At 42.9% G+C, this 19,718-nt stretch overlaps 1 protein-coding gene across 3 annotated transcripts in view; it reads right to left on the reverse strand.

Annotated features, from left to right (window-relative positions):
• ampd1 (adenosine monophosphate deaminase 1 (isoform M)) overlaps nucleotides 1-19,718 on the reverse strand; it is a 259,415-nt gene that overhangs the window by 46,640 nt on the left and 193,057 nt on the right. The window contains exon 1 of one of the 3 annotated variants that reach the window (XM_072253359.1): nucleotides 12,457-12,530. The exons of the other annotated variants lie outside the window; for them this stretch is intronic. Within the exon in view, the coding sequence (XP_072109460.1) occupies nucleotides 12,457-12,478 (22 nt within the window). The 5' untranslated portion in view covers nucleotides 12,479-12,530. Of the gene's footprint in view, nucleotides 1-12,456; nucleotides 12,531-19,718 lie in introns of those variants that run through there. 3 annotated transcript variants of the gene reach the window in all.

The following is a 19,718-nucleotide window of genomic DNA, read 5'->3' on the forward strand; positions in this document are numbered from 1 at the left end:
GAGAAGCATCAGTGTTGAATTCAGTGAGGAGGAGATGTTATTTCCAATCTGCATAAACTGAGGCCTCTTGGTGAGGAAGTCAAGGATCCAGTTGTAGAGAGGAGTACAAAGGCCCAAATTTTGGAGTCTTTTGATTAGAAATGAAGGTATGATTGTGTTGAACACTGAGCTGTAATCAATAAACAACAGCCTAACATAGATATCGCTATTATCCAGGTGATCCAAGGATGAGTGAGATTGCATCCACTGTAGACCTACTGTTGGAATAGGCAAATTGCAGTGGGTCCAGGTCCTTGCTTTGGCAGGAGTTGATTCTAGCCATAAGCGGCTTCTCAAAGCTCTTCATCGCAGGAGATGTGGGTTCCACTGTGTGATTGTCATTGAAGCACCCTACCCTGCTAATCCTGGGTACTGATGTGATTGTCACCCTTTTGAAGCAGATAGGAACCTCCAACTGCAGCAGTTAGAGATTGAAAATGTCCCAGAGCACTCCCGCCAGTTAGTTGGTGTGGGTTTTCAGAGCCCTACCAGGTACACCATCAGCGCCTGATGCCTTGCAAGGGTTCACCTTCTTGAAAGACCTTCTGATGTTGGTTTCTGGATGCTGCAAGGGGTCATATAGTTATGTTTTTAGTCTTCCTTTCAGATTGTGTGCATTAAAGGCATTGAGCTCATTGGGGAGTGAAGCATCACGCGCACTCATGATGTCCGAAGTAATGGCCTGCAAACCCTGACAGAGCTGATGTGCATCCGATTCCTTCTCTAACCTCAATCAGAAATGTTTTCTCACTCATGAAGTATCCTTCCATAGGTTGGACTTCTTGTGTAGTTCTGGATCACTGGTCTAGAATGCCACAGATCTAGCCCTCAGCACACTATGAATCTCTGTATTCATCCACAGCTTTTGATTTGGGTATGTTCTCGAAAGCACACACTCATCCACATTACTCTAAATGAAGTCAGTGACAGTTATGGAATATTTATTCAGACTTGAAAATGAATCCCTTCAATATTGCAAGATAGTTTTTTGCAGCAATACATAGAGGTACCAACTAGAGAAGGGGCATTGTTGGATCTCCTGTTAGGGAATGAGATAGGGCAGGTGACGGAGGTATGTGTTGGGGAGCACTTCGGGTCCAGTGATCACAATACCATTAGTTTTAATATTAGTTTTGATTAGGCTCTGACAGAAATATTTCAAATGTCATTAGAAACGGGGATGGTGCTGGAGGATTGGCGTATTGCTCACGTGGTTCCATTGTTTAAAAAGGGTTCTAAGAGTAAACCTGGCAATTATCCGCCTGTGAGTTTGACATCAGTGGTGGGTAAATTGATGGAAAGTATTCTTAGAGATGGTATATATAATTATCTGGATAGTCAGGGTCTGATTAGGAACAGTCAACATGGATTTGTGCGTGGAAGGTCATGTTTGACAAATCTTATTGAATTTTTTGATGAGGTTACTAGGAAATTTGATGAGGATAAAGCAGTGGATGTTGTCTATATGGACTTCAGTAAGACCTTTGACAAGGTTCCACATGGAAGGTTAGTTAAGAAGGTTCAATCATTAGGCATTAATATTGAAGTAGTAAAATGGATTCAGCAGTGGCTGGATGGGAGACGCCAGAGAGTAGTGGTGGATAACTGTGTGTCAGATTGGAGGACGGTGTGTAGCGGTGTGCCTCAGGGATCTGTACTGGGTCCAATGTTGTTTGTCATATATATTAATGATCTGGATGATGGGGTGGTAAATTGGATTAGTAAGTATGCAGATGATAATAAGTTGTGGATAATGAAGTAGGTTTTCAAAGCTTGCAGAGAGATTTAGGCCAGTTAGAAGTGTGGGCTGAAAGATGGCAGGTGGAGTTTAATGCTGATAAATGTGAGGTGCTACATTTTGGTAGGACTAATCAAAATAGGACATACATGGTAAATGGTAGGGCATTGAAGAATGCTGTTGAACAGAGGGATCTAGGAATAATGGTGCATAGTTCCCTGAAGGTGGAATCTCATGTAGGTAGGGTGGTGAAGGAAGCTTTTGGTATGCTGGCCTTTATTAATCAGAGCACTGAGTATAGGAGTTGGGATGTAATGTTGAAATTGTATAAGGCATTGGTAAGGCCAAGATTGGAGTATTGTGTACAGTTCTGGTCACTGAATTATAGGAAGGATGTCAATAAAATTGAGAGAGTGCAGAGGAGGTTTACTAAAATGTTGCCTGGGTTTCATCTCCTAAGTTACAGAGAAAGGCTGAACAAGTTAGGTCTTTACTCTTTGGAGTGTAGAAGGTTGAGGGGGAACTTGATAAAGGTGTTTAAAATTATGAAGGGGATAGATAGAGTTGACGTGGATAGGCTTTTTCCATTGAGAATGGGGGAGATTCAAACAAGAGGACATGAGTTGAGAGTTAAAGGGCAAAAGTTTAGGGGTAACATGAGGGGGAACTTCTTTACTCAGAGAGTGGTAGCTGTGTGGAACGAGCTTCCAGAAGACGTGGTTGAGGCAGGTTTGATGTTGTCGTTTAAAGTTAAATTGGATAGATATATGGACAGGAAAGGAATGGAGGGTTATGGGCTGAGTGCAGTTCGGTGGGACTAGGTGAGGGTAAGAGTTCGGCACGGACTAGAAGGGCCGAGATGGCCTGTTTCCGTGCTGTAATTGTTATATGGTTATATATATTGTCCAGTCCATCTACTCAAAGCAATCCTGAGAGCTTTCCTCTGTGTCCCTTGTCCGTACCTTCTTGATGCTGTCTAATGGTTCTGCGGTCTTCAGTGATTGCCTGTACACTGGGAGTAGAGGTACAGCCAGGTGATCGGACTTCCCAAAGTGTGGATGTGGGATGAGACGGTAAGCATTTCTGATGGTGATATAACAGTAGTCAAGTGTGTTGGCTCCTCTGGTTCCACAGGTGATAAGTTGGTGTAGTTGTTCAGAAACTTCTTCAAGCTGGCCTGGTTGAAATCTCCCACATTGATAGGGAAAGCATCAATGTGTATGGTTCCATGCTCAGCTCCTCCAATGCCTTCCTGACATTACCCTGAGGCGGAATGTATGCTGCTACCAGGATGATGATGGAAAACTCCCTTAGCAGATGAAATGGATGGCATTTGACAGCTAGATGTTAGGCCAGCTGAGCAGGACTAAGACAGAGCTGCCACGTTTGTGCACCACAGTGAGTTAATCATAAAGCTCCTCCTTTGCCTTTAAGAGACTAAACTATCCTGTCCTTGCAGATAATGGTGAAACCATCAAGCTGCAACATTGCTTCAAAAATGGCAGGGTGAGCCATGTGTCTGTGAAGTAAAGTACATAGCAGTCCCTGATGTTGTTCCACTGTTAGAGCAATGCTGGTTCTGAGGCCTTCAATTTTGTTACCCAGAGACTACATTTGCCAGCGGGATAGTTGGGTGTGGAATTCTAAAACCTCAGTTGAACTTGCAAACCACTGTGGCATCCCCGCTTCTGTTTCCTTAAAGTGGAATTGCATTCGCAACCCAAGTCTGCCGTCTGAGGTTCGTCGATTTTTAGTATCAATATATTTTTTAAACATCTTAAAACAATGTTGCTTACTGAAGTACCCATGGCTGTGACTGTGGATTTCAGCTTTCGTAGTCCTAAATGGGAATATTTGATGATCGCCATTGGAGCTGCACACAAAGAGCCACACTTATCAGCGCTGTGCTGACATGTAACTGTAGAAATGGGGCTCCCAGTGGGTGTCCATGGACCCTTACTTAATGGTATTGGTCTATGGCATAAAAAATTACTGAGCTGGGGTTCATGGATTCATTGGCCATTCAGAAATCTGATGGTGGAGGGGAAGAAGCTGTTCCTGAAACATTGAGTATGCGTCTTCAGCCTCCTGTACTTCCTCCTTGATGAGAAGAGGGAATGTCCTGGGTAATGGAAGTCCTTAATGATGGATGCCACATTTCTGAGGGATTGCCTTTTGAAAGTGTCCACAATGCTGGGGAGACTAGTGGCCATGTTGGAGCTGACTGAGTTCACAACTTTCTGCAGCCTTTTCCCATCCTGTGCAGTGGCCTCTCCATAGCAGTTAGTTAGAAAGCTCTCCATGGTACACCTGTAGAAGTTTGCTAGAGTCTTTGGTGACATAACAAGCCTCCTCAAACACCCAATGAAATACAGCTGCTGTCGTGTCTTCTTTATAACTGCATCAATATGTTGGGCCCAGGATAACTATTCAGAGATGTTGATACTCAGGAACTTGAAACTGCTCAACCTTTCCACTTCTGATCCCTTGATGAGGACTGCTGTGTGTTTGGGCATCTGTTCTTCCCTCCCCAGAGCCAGCATCCCCCTTTCCTCTACTACACAAGAGACAGCTGTAGAGGAAGACATCCAGCATCGATCTTCCTGTAGATCAGAGGGTCCCTATCTGGGGTCCATGGACTCCTTGCTTAATGGTATTAGTCTATAAGCATAAACAAGTGTGAAACCCCTGCGGTAGATCCTTCAGTCTAATTCTCCATTCTCAACCTCCTCCTGTTTGTCATGTTCACTCCCCACCCCTGCTTCCCCCCTATTGGTTCATAGACCAAGCTCTCCCATCTCCATCTGCTTCATTTGGCGGTAAGGTCTAGCCTCTCCCTCAGCCCGCTCTTCTCGGTCAGTCACAGCTTTCACCCTCTTCCCTCTTCTGTCGGGCAGAGTCTAAGGCATGAAGTAAGGGCACAGTTGGATCTTCAGGAATGGGACACTTGATCAGAACTCCTGGGCGATGCTTCAGGATGGGCTCTGATTATCTTTCTCCCAGTTCAGAGAGACTGTGACATGGCCAAACATTGCAGCTGTAAGATCATTTCTAGTTTGTAAATGTCATGGAATTACCAGTGTGGGCACTTCTCAACAAAGGTACAGAAAAGTTGGAAAGCTCAGGGGATGAAACAACAACTATAAGAGCGAAGCATTTAATGTGATCAGTCTTTCATTGAAAGGTCATCGACCAGAAACATTCAATCGCTTTCTCTCTCCACATTTTCTGCTGGAAATCTCCAGTACTCTTTGTTTCTGTCACAGATTTACAACATCTGTTTCTTGTTTGCATTTCAATGACATGATTTAATAATCTGCAAATCAGAGGGCAATTTCAGGTTTCAGGATTCAGCTTTTTGTCACGTGCATACAGTGAAATGCATCGTTTGCATTGAAGGTGTGCTGGGGAAGCCCACACATTCCAGCACCAAAATAGTATGCCCACACTGCTCACAGCAGGACACCATAGAACATCAACAAGTAATAAAACCAACATCAAATACAAACCCCGTCCCTCCCTCCCTCACACCCACACACAAACACATACAGCTCCGGCCTACAGCAGACATGGACTTGAGCCTTCAGACACCACCTCCTACCAGCAAACTCATAGAAACTTGTAGACTCTGGGTTCTGGGTATCGGACTTCCAATCGACCATCAGGACTCAATCCTCACCATTGGCCCCAGGACCCACCGATCACCAGACACTAGGTCTTGAATTTCAGACTCATCAATGATGGGGTCCTGAACCCGGGCCTTGAACTCTGGTCTCACCGATTCAGGTGGAATCGGATCCTGTTTCTCCTGCAAGCATGGAATTCCGGCTCCACAGCCCAGTAACAACTTGTTGGCCCTGGGGTGGGGGCTACCAGCCCTTGCCCAGTCTGGTCTGCCTGCCCAGCATCCAACTGCAGATATTCCACCTCCATGTCACTGGTCTTCAAACACAAAGTGGAAGCTCAGACTCCGACCTAACCTTTAATTCTCTACGTCCCTGCCCTAAAGGATAGCCAGACCCCCGAATCCTCTCTCTATCCCCAAAACCATCCCTACAAACCTAAATGACAGCTAAATATGAGCCACAATCTCAATCTTATTCAGGATTTGGCTTGGGAAAAAGAACTTTGTAGCTTGCTTTCAAAAGATTTCAAAACATTTATTAGCAAAATTCAACTACTTTGAAAAGAAGATGGGGGCGGGGGGCAGGCAGGTGTAGCAATAGGAAGAAGAACCTTCTTTGTTAAATCAGCAGCTATGGACATTTTTGTGTACCTGTTGGGTTTAGTTTTGCAAAGTACAAGAGCTCAAACGTAGTTCATGGCCGACTGGAACACAACAAGCAACACAAACCAACAGCAAATACAAACCCTGTTCCTCCCTCCCACCATCACACATACACGGCTCTGGCTTCCAGCAGACACAGACTTGGGCCTACAGATACCCCCTCCCTCCCCACCCCCCAGCAGACACATAGGGATTTGCAGATTCAGGGTTCTGGGCATTGGGCTTCAATTTACAGACTTTCAATCGACTCCACGGTCTCCTACCGTATCAAACCATGTACACTGAATGACACTATCTCTGCATATCCACCACAGCTTTGAAGAGAACAATCAGAGTGATATCAAGTACGATGCAGCTTTCTACACCTCAAGTAGGGTAATGGCTTAACATGAGAACAAAGAACATAAGAAGTAAGAGCAGGATCTTAGTAATTCCGCCATTCAATAAGGCCATGGGCACATCTCCACCTACCTGCCTTTTCCCCATAACCCTTAACTCCCCTACTATGCAAAGATCTATCCAACTTTGTCTTAAGTACATTTACTGAAGTAACCTCCACCGCTTCATTGGGCAGAGAATTCCACAGATTCACCACTCTCTAGGAAATGTCGTTCCTCCTCACCTCTGTCCTAAATCTACTGCCCCAAAATTTTGAGGCCATGTCCCCTAGTTCCAGTCTCACCTGTCAGTGAAAACAACTTTCCTGTCTTTATCTTACCTATCCCTTTCGTATTTTTTTTAATGTTTCTATAAGATCTCCTCTCATTCTTCTGAATTCTAGTGAGTACAGTCCCAGGTGACTCAATCTCCTTACAGTCTAACTCCCTCATCTCTGGAATCAACCTGGTGAACCTCCTCTGCACCACCTTCAAAGCCAGTATATCCTTTCTCAAGTAAGGAGACCAGAACTGCATGCAGTACTTCAGATGTGGCCTCACCAGTACCCTGTATGGTTACAGCATAACCTCCCTGCTCTTCAATTCAATCCCTTTAGCAATAAAGGCCAACACCCCATTTGCCTTCTTGATAGCCTGCTGCACCTGCAAGCCAACCTTTTGTGATTCATGCACAAGCACTCCCAAGTCCCTATGCACAGCAGCACACTGTAATTTTTTTTTAACCATTTTTTCTGCTCTTCCAATTTTCATTCCAAACTGGATGACTTTGTATTTAACAACATTGTATTCCGTCTGTCAGACCCTTGCCCACTCACTTAACCTATCTATATCTCTCTGCAGACTCTCCATATCTTCTGCAAAATTTGCTTTTCCACTCAATTTAGTGTCACCAATAAACTTAGATACACTACACTCAGTCCCCTCCTCCAGATCATTAATACAGATCATGAACAGTTGTGGGCCCAGCACTGACCCCTGTGGCACACCAAGTACCACTGATTGCCAACCAGAGTCACACCCATGTATCCCAACTCTCTGCTTTCCATTAGTTAACCAACCCTCTATCCATGCTAATACATCACCCCCAACTCTATGCATTTTATATTATGGGTACTTCTTTCATGTAGCACCTTAACGAATGTCTTCTGGAAATTCAAGTAAATAACGTCCATCTGTTCTCCTCTATCCACTGTGCTTGTTATATCCTTCAAGAACTCCAGTAAATTTCTCAAACAGCACCTGCCTTTGCTGAACCCATGCTGCATCTGCCTGATGGATCCATTTCTTTCCAAATGCTTTGCTATTTCTTCTTTAATGGTAGCTTCAAGCATTTTCCCAACTAGAGATGTTAAACTAACTGGCCTATAGTTACCTGACTTTTGCCTACATCCTTTTTTGGACGGTGGAGTGACATTTGGCATTTTCCAATCCACCAGAACCTGCCCAGAGTCCGGAGAATTTTGGTAAATTATCACCAAAGCCTCTACTATAACAGCCATTTATTTCAGTACTATGGGATGCATTCCATCAGGACCAGGGGACTTGTCTGTCTTCAGGCCCACAGGTTTGTTTAGCACTGCTTCTTTAGTGATAGCTATTGTATCGAGGTCCTCACCTCCCAGCGTATCCATAACATCTCTCTCTGGCATGTAAGACATGTCCTCCACCGTGAAAACTGACACAAAATAGTCATTCAAAGTCTCTGCCATTTCCTCATTTCCTCATATCAATTCCCCCTTCTCGTCTTCCAAGGGACCCATGTTCACTTTAGCCACCCCTTTCTGTTTTGTATAATTATAAAAACTTTTACTATATGTTTTTATATTTTGTGCTAGCTTATTTTCATAATCTAGCTTCCCTTTCTTTATTGCTTGCTTAGAATGGCGGCTTGAAGTAGAAGTGAATATGTACTTTATTTATTCATACACTTTGTAAATAATTTAGTGATTCTAATAATCTATGGTTAGTGTGAGTGGGTAACCTCCAATCTTCTGTTCACACAGCCACAATGAATCTTGTCTCAGCTCTATAAATAAGCATAAGCATTTAGAATTCTTGGCAGTATCAATTTATGGAAAGGAAACATAAAACTACGGAGTTGTAAATGGGAGCTTTATGAGAACACGTGAACAATTTAACAAAGGTGCAGAAGGGACAATCAGGATTTCAAATTTCCCTTGTCAGCTGAAATCAGAGTCAGAATCAGGTTCAATATCACAAGCATATGTCATGAAATTTGTTGTTATGTGGCAGCAGTACATTGCAATACGTAATAATCAAACTGTGTATTAAATAATCAGTGCAAAAAGAGAAAAGAAGTAGTGGGGTAGTGTTCATGGGTTCAATGTCCATTCAGAAATCGGATGACAGAGGGGAAGAAGCTGTTTCTGAATCACTGAGTGTGTGCCTTCAGGCTTCTGTACCTTCTCCCTGATGGTAGCAATGTGAAGAGGACATGTTCTGGTTGATGGGGGTCTCTAATGATGGATGCCACTTTTCTGAGGCACTGCTTCATGAAGATGTCCTCGATGCTGGGGAGGCTAGTGCCCATGATGGAGCTGGCTGAGTTGACAGCTTTCTGCAGCTTTGATCCTGCCTAGTGACCAGGCAGCCAATGTCATTAGCTCCACGCGTGGTCAAAGAAGCAGGGAAAGCAGCAAAGAATACTGTAGGCTCGAGATTGCAGATGCTGGAAATCTGGAGCAACGTACAGAATGCAGGTTGAACTCAAAGAGTCAGGTAGCATTAGTGAAGGACAGTCCAAGTTTCAGGTCAAGGTCCTTCGTCAAGACTGGAAGACAGAGGGGAGATAACCAGTATAAAATGCTGGGGGGTGGGGGAGTGTGAGAGGTTTGTGGCAAAGGGGTAGATCCAGGCAAGAGGGGGTGATTAATAGACAAAGGAGGGAGAGGGAGAATGGGAATGATATAAGAAGCTGTAAGGTGATAGGTGGAAGTGACAGTGGATTGAAGAAGAAAGAATCTGATAGGATTCAACTGTGGACATTAGAATAAAAGGAAGCAGATGGGGAGGGGAACTGGGGGGAAGAATGTGTGAATGTTGGGCAGATCAAGATGATGGGGGAAGTGATATAGAAGGGACAATTGGGGCTGATGGGACAAGGGAAAGAAAGGGGGGGATAGAGAGAGTTTAGTGATAGGTAGAGAAATCGATGTTCATGCTGACAGGTTGGAGACAGTTTGTGGGTGATGAGCAGATTTCGGTGAATCCTGTAATTTCTGTAAAGAATCCAGTAGAGCAGGAGTTCCCAATCTGGGGTCCGTGGACCACTCGGTTAATGGTATGGCTCCATGGCATAAAATGTTTGGGAACCTCTGCAGTAGAACGTCCCACAGGATTGACCCTCACTTTCAAACAGGGTGCTCTGTTTACAAAGCAGTTGACATGCCAACATTCACTGTCACATTCTCTTCTTTGCATTCTGATTTCAAACATTTGACTTTGTTCTTCTATTCTTACTTCTGCAAACACAAACACTAACAAGTCTTAATGCAGCTTCACTGTTGGAAATGCCTGTCACTCCTTGTACTTGTAACGGAACTCATCAGCCTTGTTTACTCATGATCTAAAATTATATCCACAATTGATGCTTGAATGTTTGAATGTTTTCTTCAAATGATAAGGAACAAGAACAAAAACCATTGTTTTATCTGTAAAGTTGGTTGAAAAATGACAGCTTGAAGGCTGTAGTTGTGAAAAATCTGTCTAAACACCACAATTTTGAGAATGTTTTATTAGGGCTGTTGCTCGCAATAGGAAAATGAAGTTTCTCTTTAAATGTTCCGGCAGATCAGATGGGAACAGAAGATAAAAACTTCTGTTATCTGTTGTTATTTGATATAAAGATACATGCTTTTTCCAGGAGCTTCTCTTGTCAACATGAATTTGACGTACCAGGTCTGTTATCCAGCGTGGGTAAAACTTTTAGGAAATTCCACAGGATTCTCGGTTCCTCTCCCTGCTTCTCTTAATGTTTGGATTTTGTCCGTATCAAGGAGCTGACATAGAAAAATTTATGTGCCATCCTTTTCCCTCTCTGTGTTGGTTCAATGACATCTATTGTTCTATAGGTCTCGATATCAACTATAAGGTATCAATACATTGAAAAAGTACAAAGAAAATTTGCAAGGATGTTGAGGTCCTGAGTTGAATAGGTTCCGATTTTATTCCTTGGAGCATAGGAAAACGAGGGGAGATTTAAGAAAGGAATATAAAATTATGAGGGGTATAGTGCAACACACACAAAAAATGCTGGTGGAATGCAGCAGACCAGGCAGCATCTATAAGAAGAGGTACAGTTGACGTTTCGGGCCAGGACCCTTCGTCAGGACTAACCAAAAGAAGAGATAGTAACAGATTTGAAAATAGGAGGGGAAGGGGGAGATCCAAAATGATAGGAGAAGACAGGAGGGGAGGGGTGGATCTAAGAGCCGGAAAGCTGATTGGCAAAAGGGATAGCAGACTGGAGAAGGGAGAGGATCATGGGATGGGAAGCCTGGGGAGAAAGAGAAAGGGGGAGAGGAGCCCGAAGGGTGGAGAGCAGGCAAGGAGAGGAAAAAAAGGGGGAAAAATAAAATATATATTAAATAAACAAATAAGGGATGGGGTGTGAATGGGAGGAGGGGCATTAACAGAAGTTAGAGAAGTTGATATTCATGCCATCAGATTGGAGGCTACCCAGACGGAATATAAGCTGTTGTTCCTCTAACCTGAGTGTGGCTTCATCTTATCCCCCTCAACCCTGTCTGATACATCCTCTGCTCTCAGGATTCCATCAAGACCAAAACTCCCTTCATTGCATATGAACCATGTTTTGTTTCTGACACAGTAACCAAATGCTCAGTAATACAAGCCCTCAGTAAGGCAGTTCATCTAAAGCAATTTGTTCATCTACCAGATTGTGAAATCTACAGTCTATGGATTTAATCTATCCTGGGCTCAACATATTGATGCAATCACGATGAAGGCACCACAACAGCTATACCTCATTAGGAGCTTGTGGAGATTCACTGTGTCATGGAAGACCAAAAACAGAAAGAATAACATGGTGTCGTAGAGCACAGGAACAGGCCAACCAATTTATGCTTCAATTCGTGCTCTACTGAAGCCCCAGCCTACTTCAGTGCAGAAGCTAATACTTAACCATATAGTTTGACAGTCACACCACCCAGAGTCATGGCCTGGTCAGCAGAGGTGCGCCTTATCAGGGTTTCTTTATAGCTTTGCTATGTGCACATTGAATCATTACCTCATAACACATCTCCAGGAACCCAAAGATACAGCTCAACATTATATAGAGAAAAGGGTTCATTACTTTAAGGACAGCACAAGTAGAGTCCTGGTTCCTGTAATGGAGCACTAGCATTAACCAAAGGGTCTGTGAACCCATGTTGGAAACCCCTAAAGGAAGCAAGGAAAACAACAAAGAATCCTGTGAAATTTTCCATAGCATTCATCTGCACAGTCAGACAGGTATGGCTGGAAATAACAATTCTCTTTAACATCAAATGCATGTTGACAAGAGAGTTCCAGGGTGGAATTTGGATCTGCATATCAAACAACAATAGATAAGAGATGCTCTTATCCTCTGCTTCCATCTGAGCTGCCAGCACATTAAAGAGAGATTGTGTCCCTTAATGAAACTTATCAAAATTTCAGCTGTAAAGACAATTTATTTTTTTTCACAGCTTCAGACTGAAGGCTGAGAGATAAGGCAACCTGAGTTAGTAAAAACTCACACCAGCAATCAAATCTGCAATAAAAAGGCTGACATTTTATCTCTCCTGCTACAAGTCTACTGTGATCCACTCAATCAGAGAGAGGGGACCCTTGGACCATAACTTTTACAGTTGTCAAACTCGAAGGACGTAAGCAGTCTGAACATTGTGCATTTTTGTGCCTGTAATTGTTCAGATCGTCTCAGAGCAGGATGTGGTTTGGGTTCGCTTGGAACGCATGAGAGTATTTCCTACCTGGTTTCTTGTCTTTAGACATCTTGTCTAATAGGGTTCTAGTTGACTGCGGAGCTGGGTGACCGTGTGTCAAATGAAAGCTCACACACAGTGCTGCTTGATCCTGTCTGGTCATTTCCTATAAAAGGCTGAAAGTATTTATACACGTGGCTATTTCTGGAGGAGAAACTTTGCGTGTGAATGCTGTTTGATGGATTTGTTGTACAGTATGGTTATTGGGTTACCATCATGAATTTTTTAATAAAATATTTTTAATAAAATATTTTTATTAGGTTTTCTCAGGTGAACACACGTATACAGTAATTATGCCCAGAGGAAAACATCAGACATTGGGAATAGCAGATATTTCACTCAGATGAAAGGTCAAAGACCCAAAATGCTTTCTCCAGTGCTCTCTCTGCGGGTTTGTCTCACCCGTCAGTGCTTTCACTATTTCCAGTGTAATATCCAGCTGAGAGCTCTCAGATGAGATGTCAAGCTAGTCTCAGGGCTGGTATTCCTGGATGCCTTGGAGTTCTAGTTGTAATGGTTAAAATCACATGCACGGTGGTGGAAGCAAGCTTAACAAAGAGCATAAAATATCATGGGAATCTTGTCAAGGAAATTCAGGGGGTCCCTCCCAGTGTATTAGCCAAATTTGCTTTGACCAACAGCAGTGAGTGGAATTTTGATGTGTACTGTTGGGGATAGATTTCATTATATACACATGATCCTGAAACAGGCGTGGATAACTTCACTGACCTCAACACTGATTTCTTTATCATAGAGTCAGAATCACAGAATGTTATAAACCAAAAACTGGCCCTTCAACCCATCTAATCTGTGTCACACACACACAAAATACAGGTGGAACTCAGCTAGCCAGGCAACAGCCTGCTGAAGGGTCTTGGTCTGAAACACCAACTCTGCTTTTTCCCATAGATACTGCCTGGCCTGCTGGGTTCCTCCAGCATCTTGTGTGTGTCGCTTGGATTTCCAGCGTCTGCAGATGTTATTGTGTTTGTAATCTGTGCCAGCCTATTTTTCAGCCTAGTCCCATCTACTTTCTCCCAGACTCATAGCCCCCCCCATACACCTTTCATTCATGTACCTTTCCAAACTTGTCTTATATGTTGCACTTAAACCTGCAAGTATCATTGTGTAAGCAAGGAGCTTGTTCCACACTTGCACCATCTTCCGACTAAATAATTTCTCTCTCCGATTCCCCTTAAATATTTCACCTTCCACCCTAAACCTGTGAACTCTCATTCTACTCTCACCCAGCTTCAGAGGATAAAGCCTGCATACATTAACCCTATCTAGGAACTGACTCCACAACCTGGGGGCTCACTTTCAAGGACTCTGCAACTCTTGTTCTCAACTAATTAATTAATTTCTTTATTTATCTATCAGTTTATTTATTTGTTTGTTTATTTATTTATTGTTGTTATTATTATTTTCCTTATTGTACCGTATTTGCAGTTTGCCTTCTTTTGCACATTAGTTGTTTGTCCATCTTGGTGTATAGTTTTTCATAGATTCTATTACATTTCTTTGTATCTACTGTGAATGCCCACAAGAAAACAAATCTCAGGGTAGTATATGGTGACATATACCATACATACTTCGATAATAAATTCACTTTGAACTCTCATCATATTGTACAGAATATATTTTTCTATCTTTTTAAACTTAAGTACTTGAAGGCAAATGGGGAGACAGTCCATTGAGGTTTGCAATAACATTTACAATCGCCCAAATTCTCCCATATTAACAGTTCAGCACCACACTTGTTATCACTTGATGCCATTGGCTTGTACTTATATGGAAAATTAGGACACAGCTACTCTGTTTCCTGTCAGATAAGTCACTTTTTGTCACTTGTTGAAATTGATACTCCCCAAACTGGAAACTCAGATCCACGATCCCACCTTCAGCTTTCTCAAAAATCCACTTTTCTTAATTATGAACAACGGGATCCGAGTCTGGGGATCAATAAATCTGCTATTCCTAAAAATTGGAACATTCTTAATGCATTTGCTCAGGTGTGGATATTCATAAATGAAGTGGCTCTTAATATCATCATCCAATTTAATTAAAACATTTTGAGAAGCTTTGTTTAGACCATAAGACATAGGAGCAGAATTAGGCCATTCAGCCCATCAGGTCTGCTCAGCCATTCCATCATGGCTGATTTATTATCCCTCTAAGCCCCATTCTCTTGCCTACTCCCCCATAACCTCTGAGGCCATGATTAGTCAAAAAGCTGTCAAACTTTGCCTTAAGTATACCCAATGGCTTAGCCTGCATGGCCATCTGTGACAATCATTTCCACAAATTCACCACCCTCTGGCTAAAAAAATTTTTTCTCATCTCTGTTCCATTTGGATGTCATTCAATTATGAAGCTGTGACCTCTGGTCCTGGACTCTCCCACTATAGAAAACGTTCTCTCCACATCTGATCTCCCAAGGCCTTTCAAAATTTGATCATTTTCAATTAGACCCCTGTCGCCCCCCCCCCCCCCCCATTCTTCCCAATTGCAGCAAGTACAGGCTCCTCAAATACTAACTTTTCCATTCCTGGGATCATTCCCTGGAACCTCTTCTTGTCCCTCTCCAATGCCAGCACATCTCTTCTTAGATAAAGGGCCAAAAACAACTCACAATACTCCAAGTGTGGTCTGAACAATGCCTTATAAAGCCTCAGCAACACATTCTTGTTTTTGTAATCTAGTCCTCTTAAAATAAATGCTAACATTGCATTTGCCTTCCTCATCATTAGATAAACATGCAAGTTAACTTTTAGGAAATCCACCCTGAGGACTCCCAAGACCATTTGCACCTCTGTTTTTGAATTTTATCCCCATTTCGAAAACAGTCCGCTCCTTTATTCCTTCTACTGAAGTGCATGACCATAGCTTCCCTCTGCTATGACTTTGCCCATCTCTCTAATCTGTATTAATCCTTCTGCACATATCCTGCTTCCTCAACACTACCTGGCCCTCCACCTGTCCTCATGTCATCCAGGAACTTGGCCACAAAGCCATCACTTCCTTCATCCAAATCATTGACATATAATGTGAAAAGAAGTGGACCCAATGCCAGCCACTGCTGCACACCACTAGCCAATCAGTAAAAGGCTCCCTTTATTCCCAGTCTTTGTCTTCTGTCAGTCAGCCAATGCTCTGTCCATGCTAGTATTTTTCCCGTATCACTGTGGGCTCTTATCTTGTTTAGGAGCCTCACGTGCAACACCTTATAAAAAGGCTTTCTGAAAATTCAAATAAACAACATTCACTGACTCTCCATTGTCTATCCTGCCTGTTATTTCCTCAAAGAATTCCAACAGATTTGTCTAGCAAGATTTCTCCTTTAGAAAACCATGCTGAATTTGGCCTATTTTGTCATGTATCTCCAAGTACTCTGAAATTTCATCTTAAGAATAGATTCCACCATCTTTCCAACCACTGATGTCAGGCTACTTGGCCTATAATCTCCTTTCTTCTGCCTTCCTCCCTTCGTAAAGAGTGGAGTTACATTTACAATTTTCCACTCCTCAGGAACCATTCCAGAATCTAGAGATTCTTGAAAGATCATTATTAATGCCTTCACAATCTCGTCAGCTACCTCTTACAGAACCCTGGAGTGTAATCCAGCAGGTCCAGGTGACTTATCTACCTTCAGACCTTTCAGCTTCCCAAGTACTTTCTCTTTATTAATAACAATGACACTCATTTCTGCCTCCTGACACTCTCACATTTCTGGTATTCTGCTAGCGTCTTCCACAGTGAAGAATGATGCAAAATACTTATTCCATTCATCCACTAATTCTCAAACTGCAGGGTGAATTCTATCTTATTATGATCACTGGCTCCTAAGGGTTCCTTTACCTTAAGCTCCCTGATGAAATCTGAGACATTATTCAGCATCCAATCCAGAATTGCCATTTCCCTCGTGGGATCAACCATATGCTGCTCTAAAAAGCCATATTTTAGGCATTCTATGAATTCCCCCTCTTGGGATCCAGCATCAGCCTGATTTTCCTAATCTACCTACACATTGAAATCCACCTTGATTATTTCAACATTGGCCTTTTGACATGCCTTTTTAAACTCTCCTTGTAATTTGTAGCCCACATCCTGGCTACCGTTTGGATGTCTTTATATAACTCCCAACAGGGTATTTTTACCATTGCTGTTTCTTAACTCTAACCACAAGGACGGTACATCTTCCAATCCAATATTGCCTCTTTCTAATGACTTGATTTCATTTTTTACCAACAGAGTCACCCTAACCCCTCTAGCTACCTGCCTGTTCTTTTGATCCAATGTGTATCCTTGGATGTTTAAAGTCCAGGAATGAAGTCCTTGGATATGAATAATAATTCTTTGGGAATATGCCTATTGATTGCTAACAGTAGGAATAGGAATAGATGGAGCAAAATAGAGGAAAAATGAAAATTCCAAAATTTATGGCATAATCAACAATGGTAGAAAGCTTGGAATGGTTCCAGGGCCAAGGCAAAGCCTGGGCTCTTGAATGTCCTTGTCCATGTCCATGTTATGATGAGGAGTGTTTGGCTTGCAGTTATGATGGATTCAAAAACATGAGAAAATCTCCGGATGCTGGAAATCCAAAGCAACAGACACAAAATGCTGGAGGAACTCTGCAGACCAGGCAGCATCTAGTGAAAAGAGTAATCAGTCAATGTTTCAGGCTGAGACCCTTCATCGGGACTGGAAAGAAAGAGGAGAAGTCAGAGTAAGAATGTGGGGGGAGGGGAGGAAGAAGTACAAGGTTGTAGGTGATAGGTGAAACTGGGAGAGGGGGACAGGTGAAGTAAAGAGCTGGGAAGTTGATTGGTGAATGAGACAAAGGGCTGGAGAAGAGGGGATCTGATAGGAGAGGGTAGAAGAGCATGGAAGAAAGGAAAAGGGGATGAGCACCAGAATCAAGTTCAATAAAGCCTTTCAAAGGACGCTGCAATATACACTTGAAAAATCAAAAGCTTGTAGGGTAGAGATAATGAAATGAGCTGCTTTATACTGGAGGGGCTCCAAGGTTCTTTAATGTTGTTGGAGTTGCACTTATCCAGGCAAGCAGTGAGCATCCATCACATCTTGTAGATGATGGAAAAGCATAACGAAAGCAGGAGATGAGTCACCCATTGCACGATGCCCCTGACATATTTTTATGTGTCTGATCCTACTGAGGTTCAGTTCAATGGTGACATCCAGCATGTTGCAGTAAAGTGCTCACTGATGTTCAGAGGTGAAGAGGGTCAGTTACTGTAAATTCCCTGGTGTCACTATCTCAGAGGACCTGTCCTGGAGCCATCATCTAAATATAGGAGATAAATAGGTACTTTATGGATCCCAAAGGAAATTACAGTGTCACAGTAGCATTACAAGTGTACAGATAAAAGTATTATAAGAAAAGTAGAAAGATTTTCTTTTTAAATTGCAAAAGAAGCACAACAGTGCCTCTACTTCCCCAGGGGTCTGCCAATATTTGGCATGTCATCAAAAACCTTGGTAAACTTCTATAAATTTGTGGTGGAAAGTGTGTTGACTGACTGCATTACAGTCTGGTGCGGGAACACCAATGCCTTTGAGTGAAAAATCCTATAAAATGTAGTGGATTTGGCCCAGTACATCATGGGTAAAAACCTCCCAACCATTGAGCACACACACAGGAAACATTGCCCCATGGAAAAGCAGCATCTAGTCATAGTCATAGTCATAGTCATACTTTATTGATTCCGGGGGAATCTATCATCAAAGATCCTCACCACCCAGGCTATACCCTTTTCTCCCTTCTGCCATCAGGTAGAAGGTACAAGTGCCTCAGGACTTACACCACCAGGTTCAGGAACAGTTACTACCTCTCAACCATCACGCTCTTGAACAAAAGGGGATAAATACACTCATTTAAGGACTCTTTTATCTTACTATTTCATGCCTATTACTTATTGCTATTTATTTATTATCTGCATTTACACAGTTGCATTTACAGTTTACAGTTTACTGATCCTGCTTACAGTTACTGTTCTATAGATTTGCTAAGTATGCTCACAGGCAAAGAATCTCAGGGTCGTATGCAGTGACATATATGTACCCTGATAATAAATTTTACTATAAACTTTGGTGCAACTGCAGAATGTGGTAAACAAGTGTCTCTTGCTGGTGATGATCATCGTCTGGTTTCTGTTCCTTGCCATTGACTGTATCAACCATGTCCGAATGTTTTCTAATTCCCACTGCATGCTTCTCCTCGCGACTAAGTAGCCTTCCTCAGAAACGTGACCAGTTGTGGGAATGTGGAGCTCGATCCCATGTTTTGTGACTATCATGGAGAATGTGGGCTTGATGAGGTTTGGGTATTCGCCCGGCAGTCGAGTAAACTCACATGCAGTGGTGTATGTGAGTGACAGAGTTGTGGGAACCTACTGGGGGAGCAGGGTAATGGCGTAGAACCCTTGGCATCCACAAGTTGGCATTTCTTAAGATCGACCATCAGTTCTTGGGCACACAAGAAATCTGTGCTGAGCAGAGGTTCAAAGGTTCAAAGGTCAAATTTAATGTCAGAGAAATGTATTCAATATACATGCTGAAATGCTTTTTCTTTGCAAACATCCACGAAAACAGATAAGTGCCCTAAAGAATGAATGACAGTTAAATGCGAGAACCCTAAAGTACCCCCTGAGAGCCCCCCTCCCGCGTGTAAGCGGCGGTAAACAACGATCCCCCTCCCCCCACCAGCAAATAAAGTGCATCAGTACCATCACCGAGCCCAAGCATGTGCTAAGCAATAGCAAGGACACGGACCAAAGTTACCCCAAAGGCTTCACATTTCATCCGACATTCAACAAAACACAGGTTCTCTCTCTCCCTGGCAAGGGAGAGGGAGGTGTCCCCCATTTTCACAGTGAGCGTGAGACATTACAACAACCTGCTGGTTTACGATGTTAAAAGCCCGTTTTGTCGCTTTTTTTGAGCTCTGTGTCCGAAGATCGCAAAGACCTCGGGTCTTCGGGCCCACAGAGAAAGATTTTTTGGCCTCCCTGACGACATACAAATCTCCTGCCGTGACACCAATCCTCGATCTGCACGTCTCCAAAGCCCTGAGGTCTTAGGTTTCCAAACATGATCAAGACTCTCAGGCTAAACCCTTGGCATGTCAAATAACAGCCAGTCATGGAACCTCGAGAAAGAGTCCCATTCTCACAAGGAACTGAAGACTGTGTGTAACTTCAGGTCAGGGTCTTCAAAAGAATGCTGGA

The sequence above is a fragment of the Mobula birostris genome, chromosome 3 (genome assembly GCF_030028105.1).
Source record: "Mobula birostris isolate sMobBir1 chromosome 3, sMobBir1.hap1, whole genome shotgun sequence".
Taxonomy (NCBI): Eukaryota; Metazoa; Chordata; class Chondrichthyes; order Myliobatiformes; family Myliobatidae; genus Mobula; species Mobula birostris.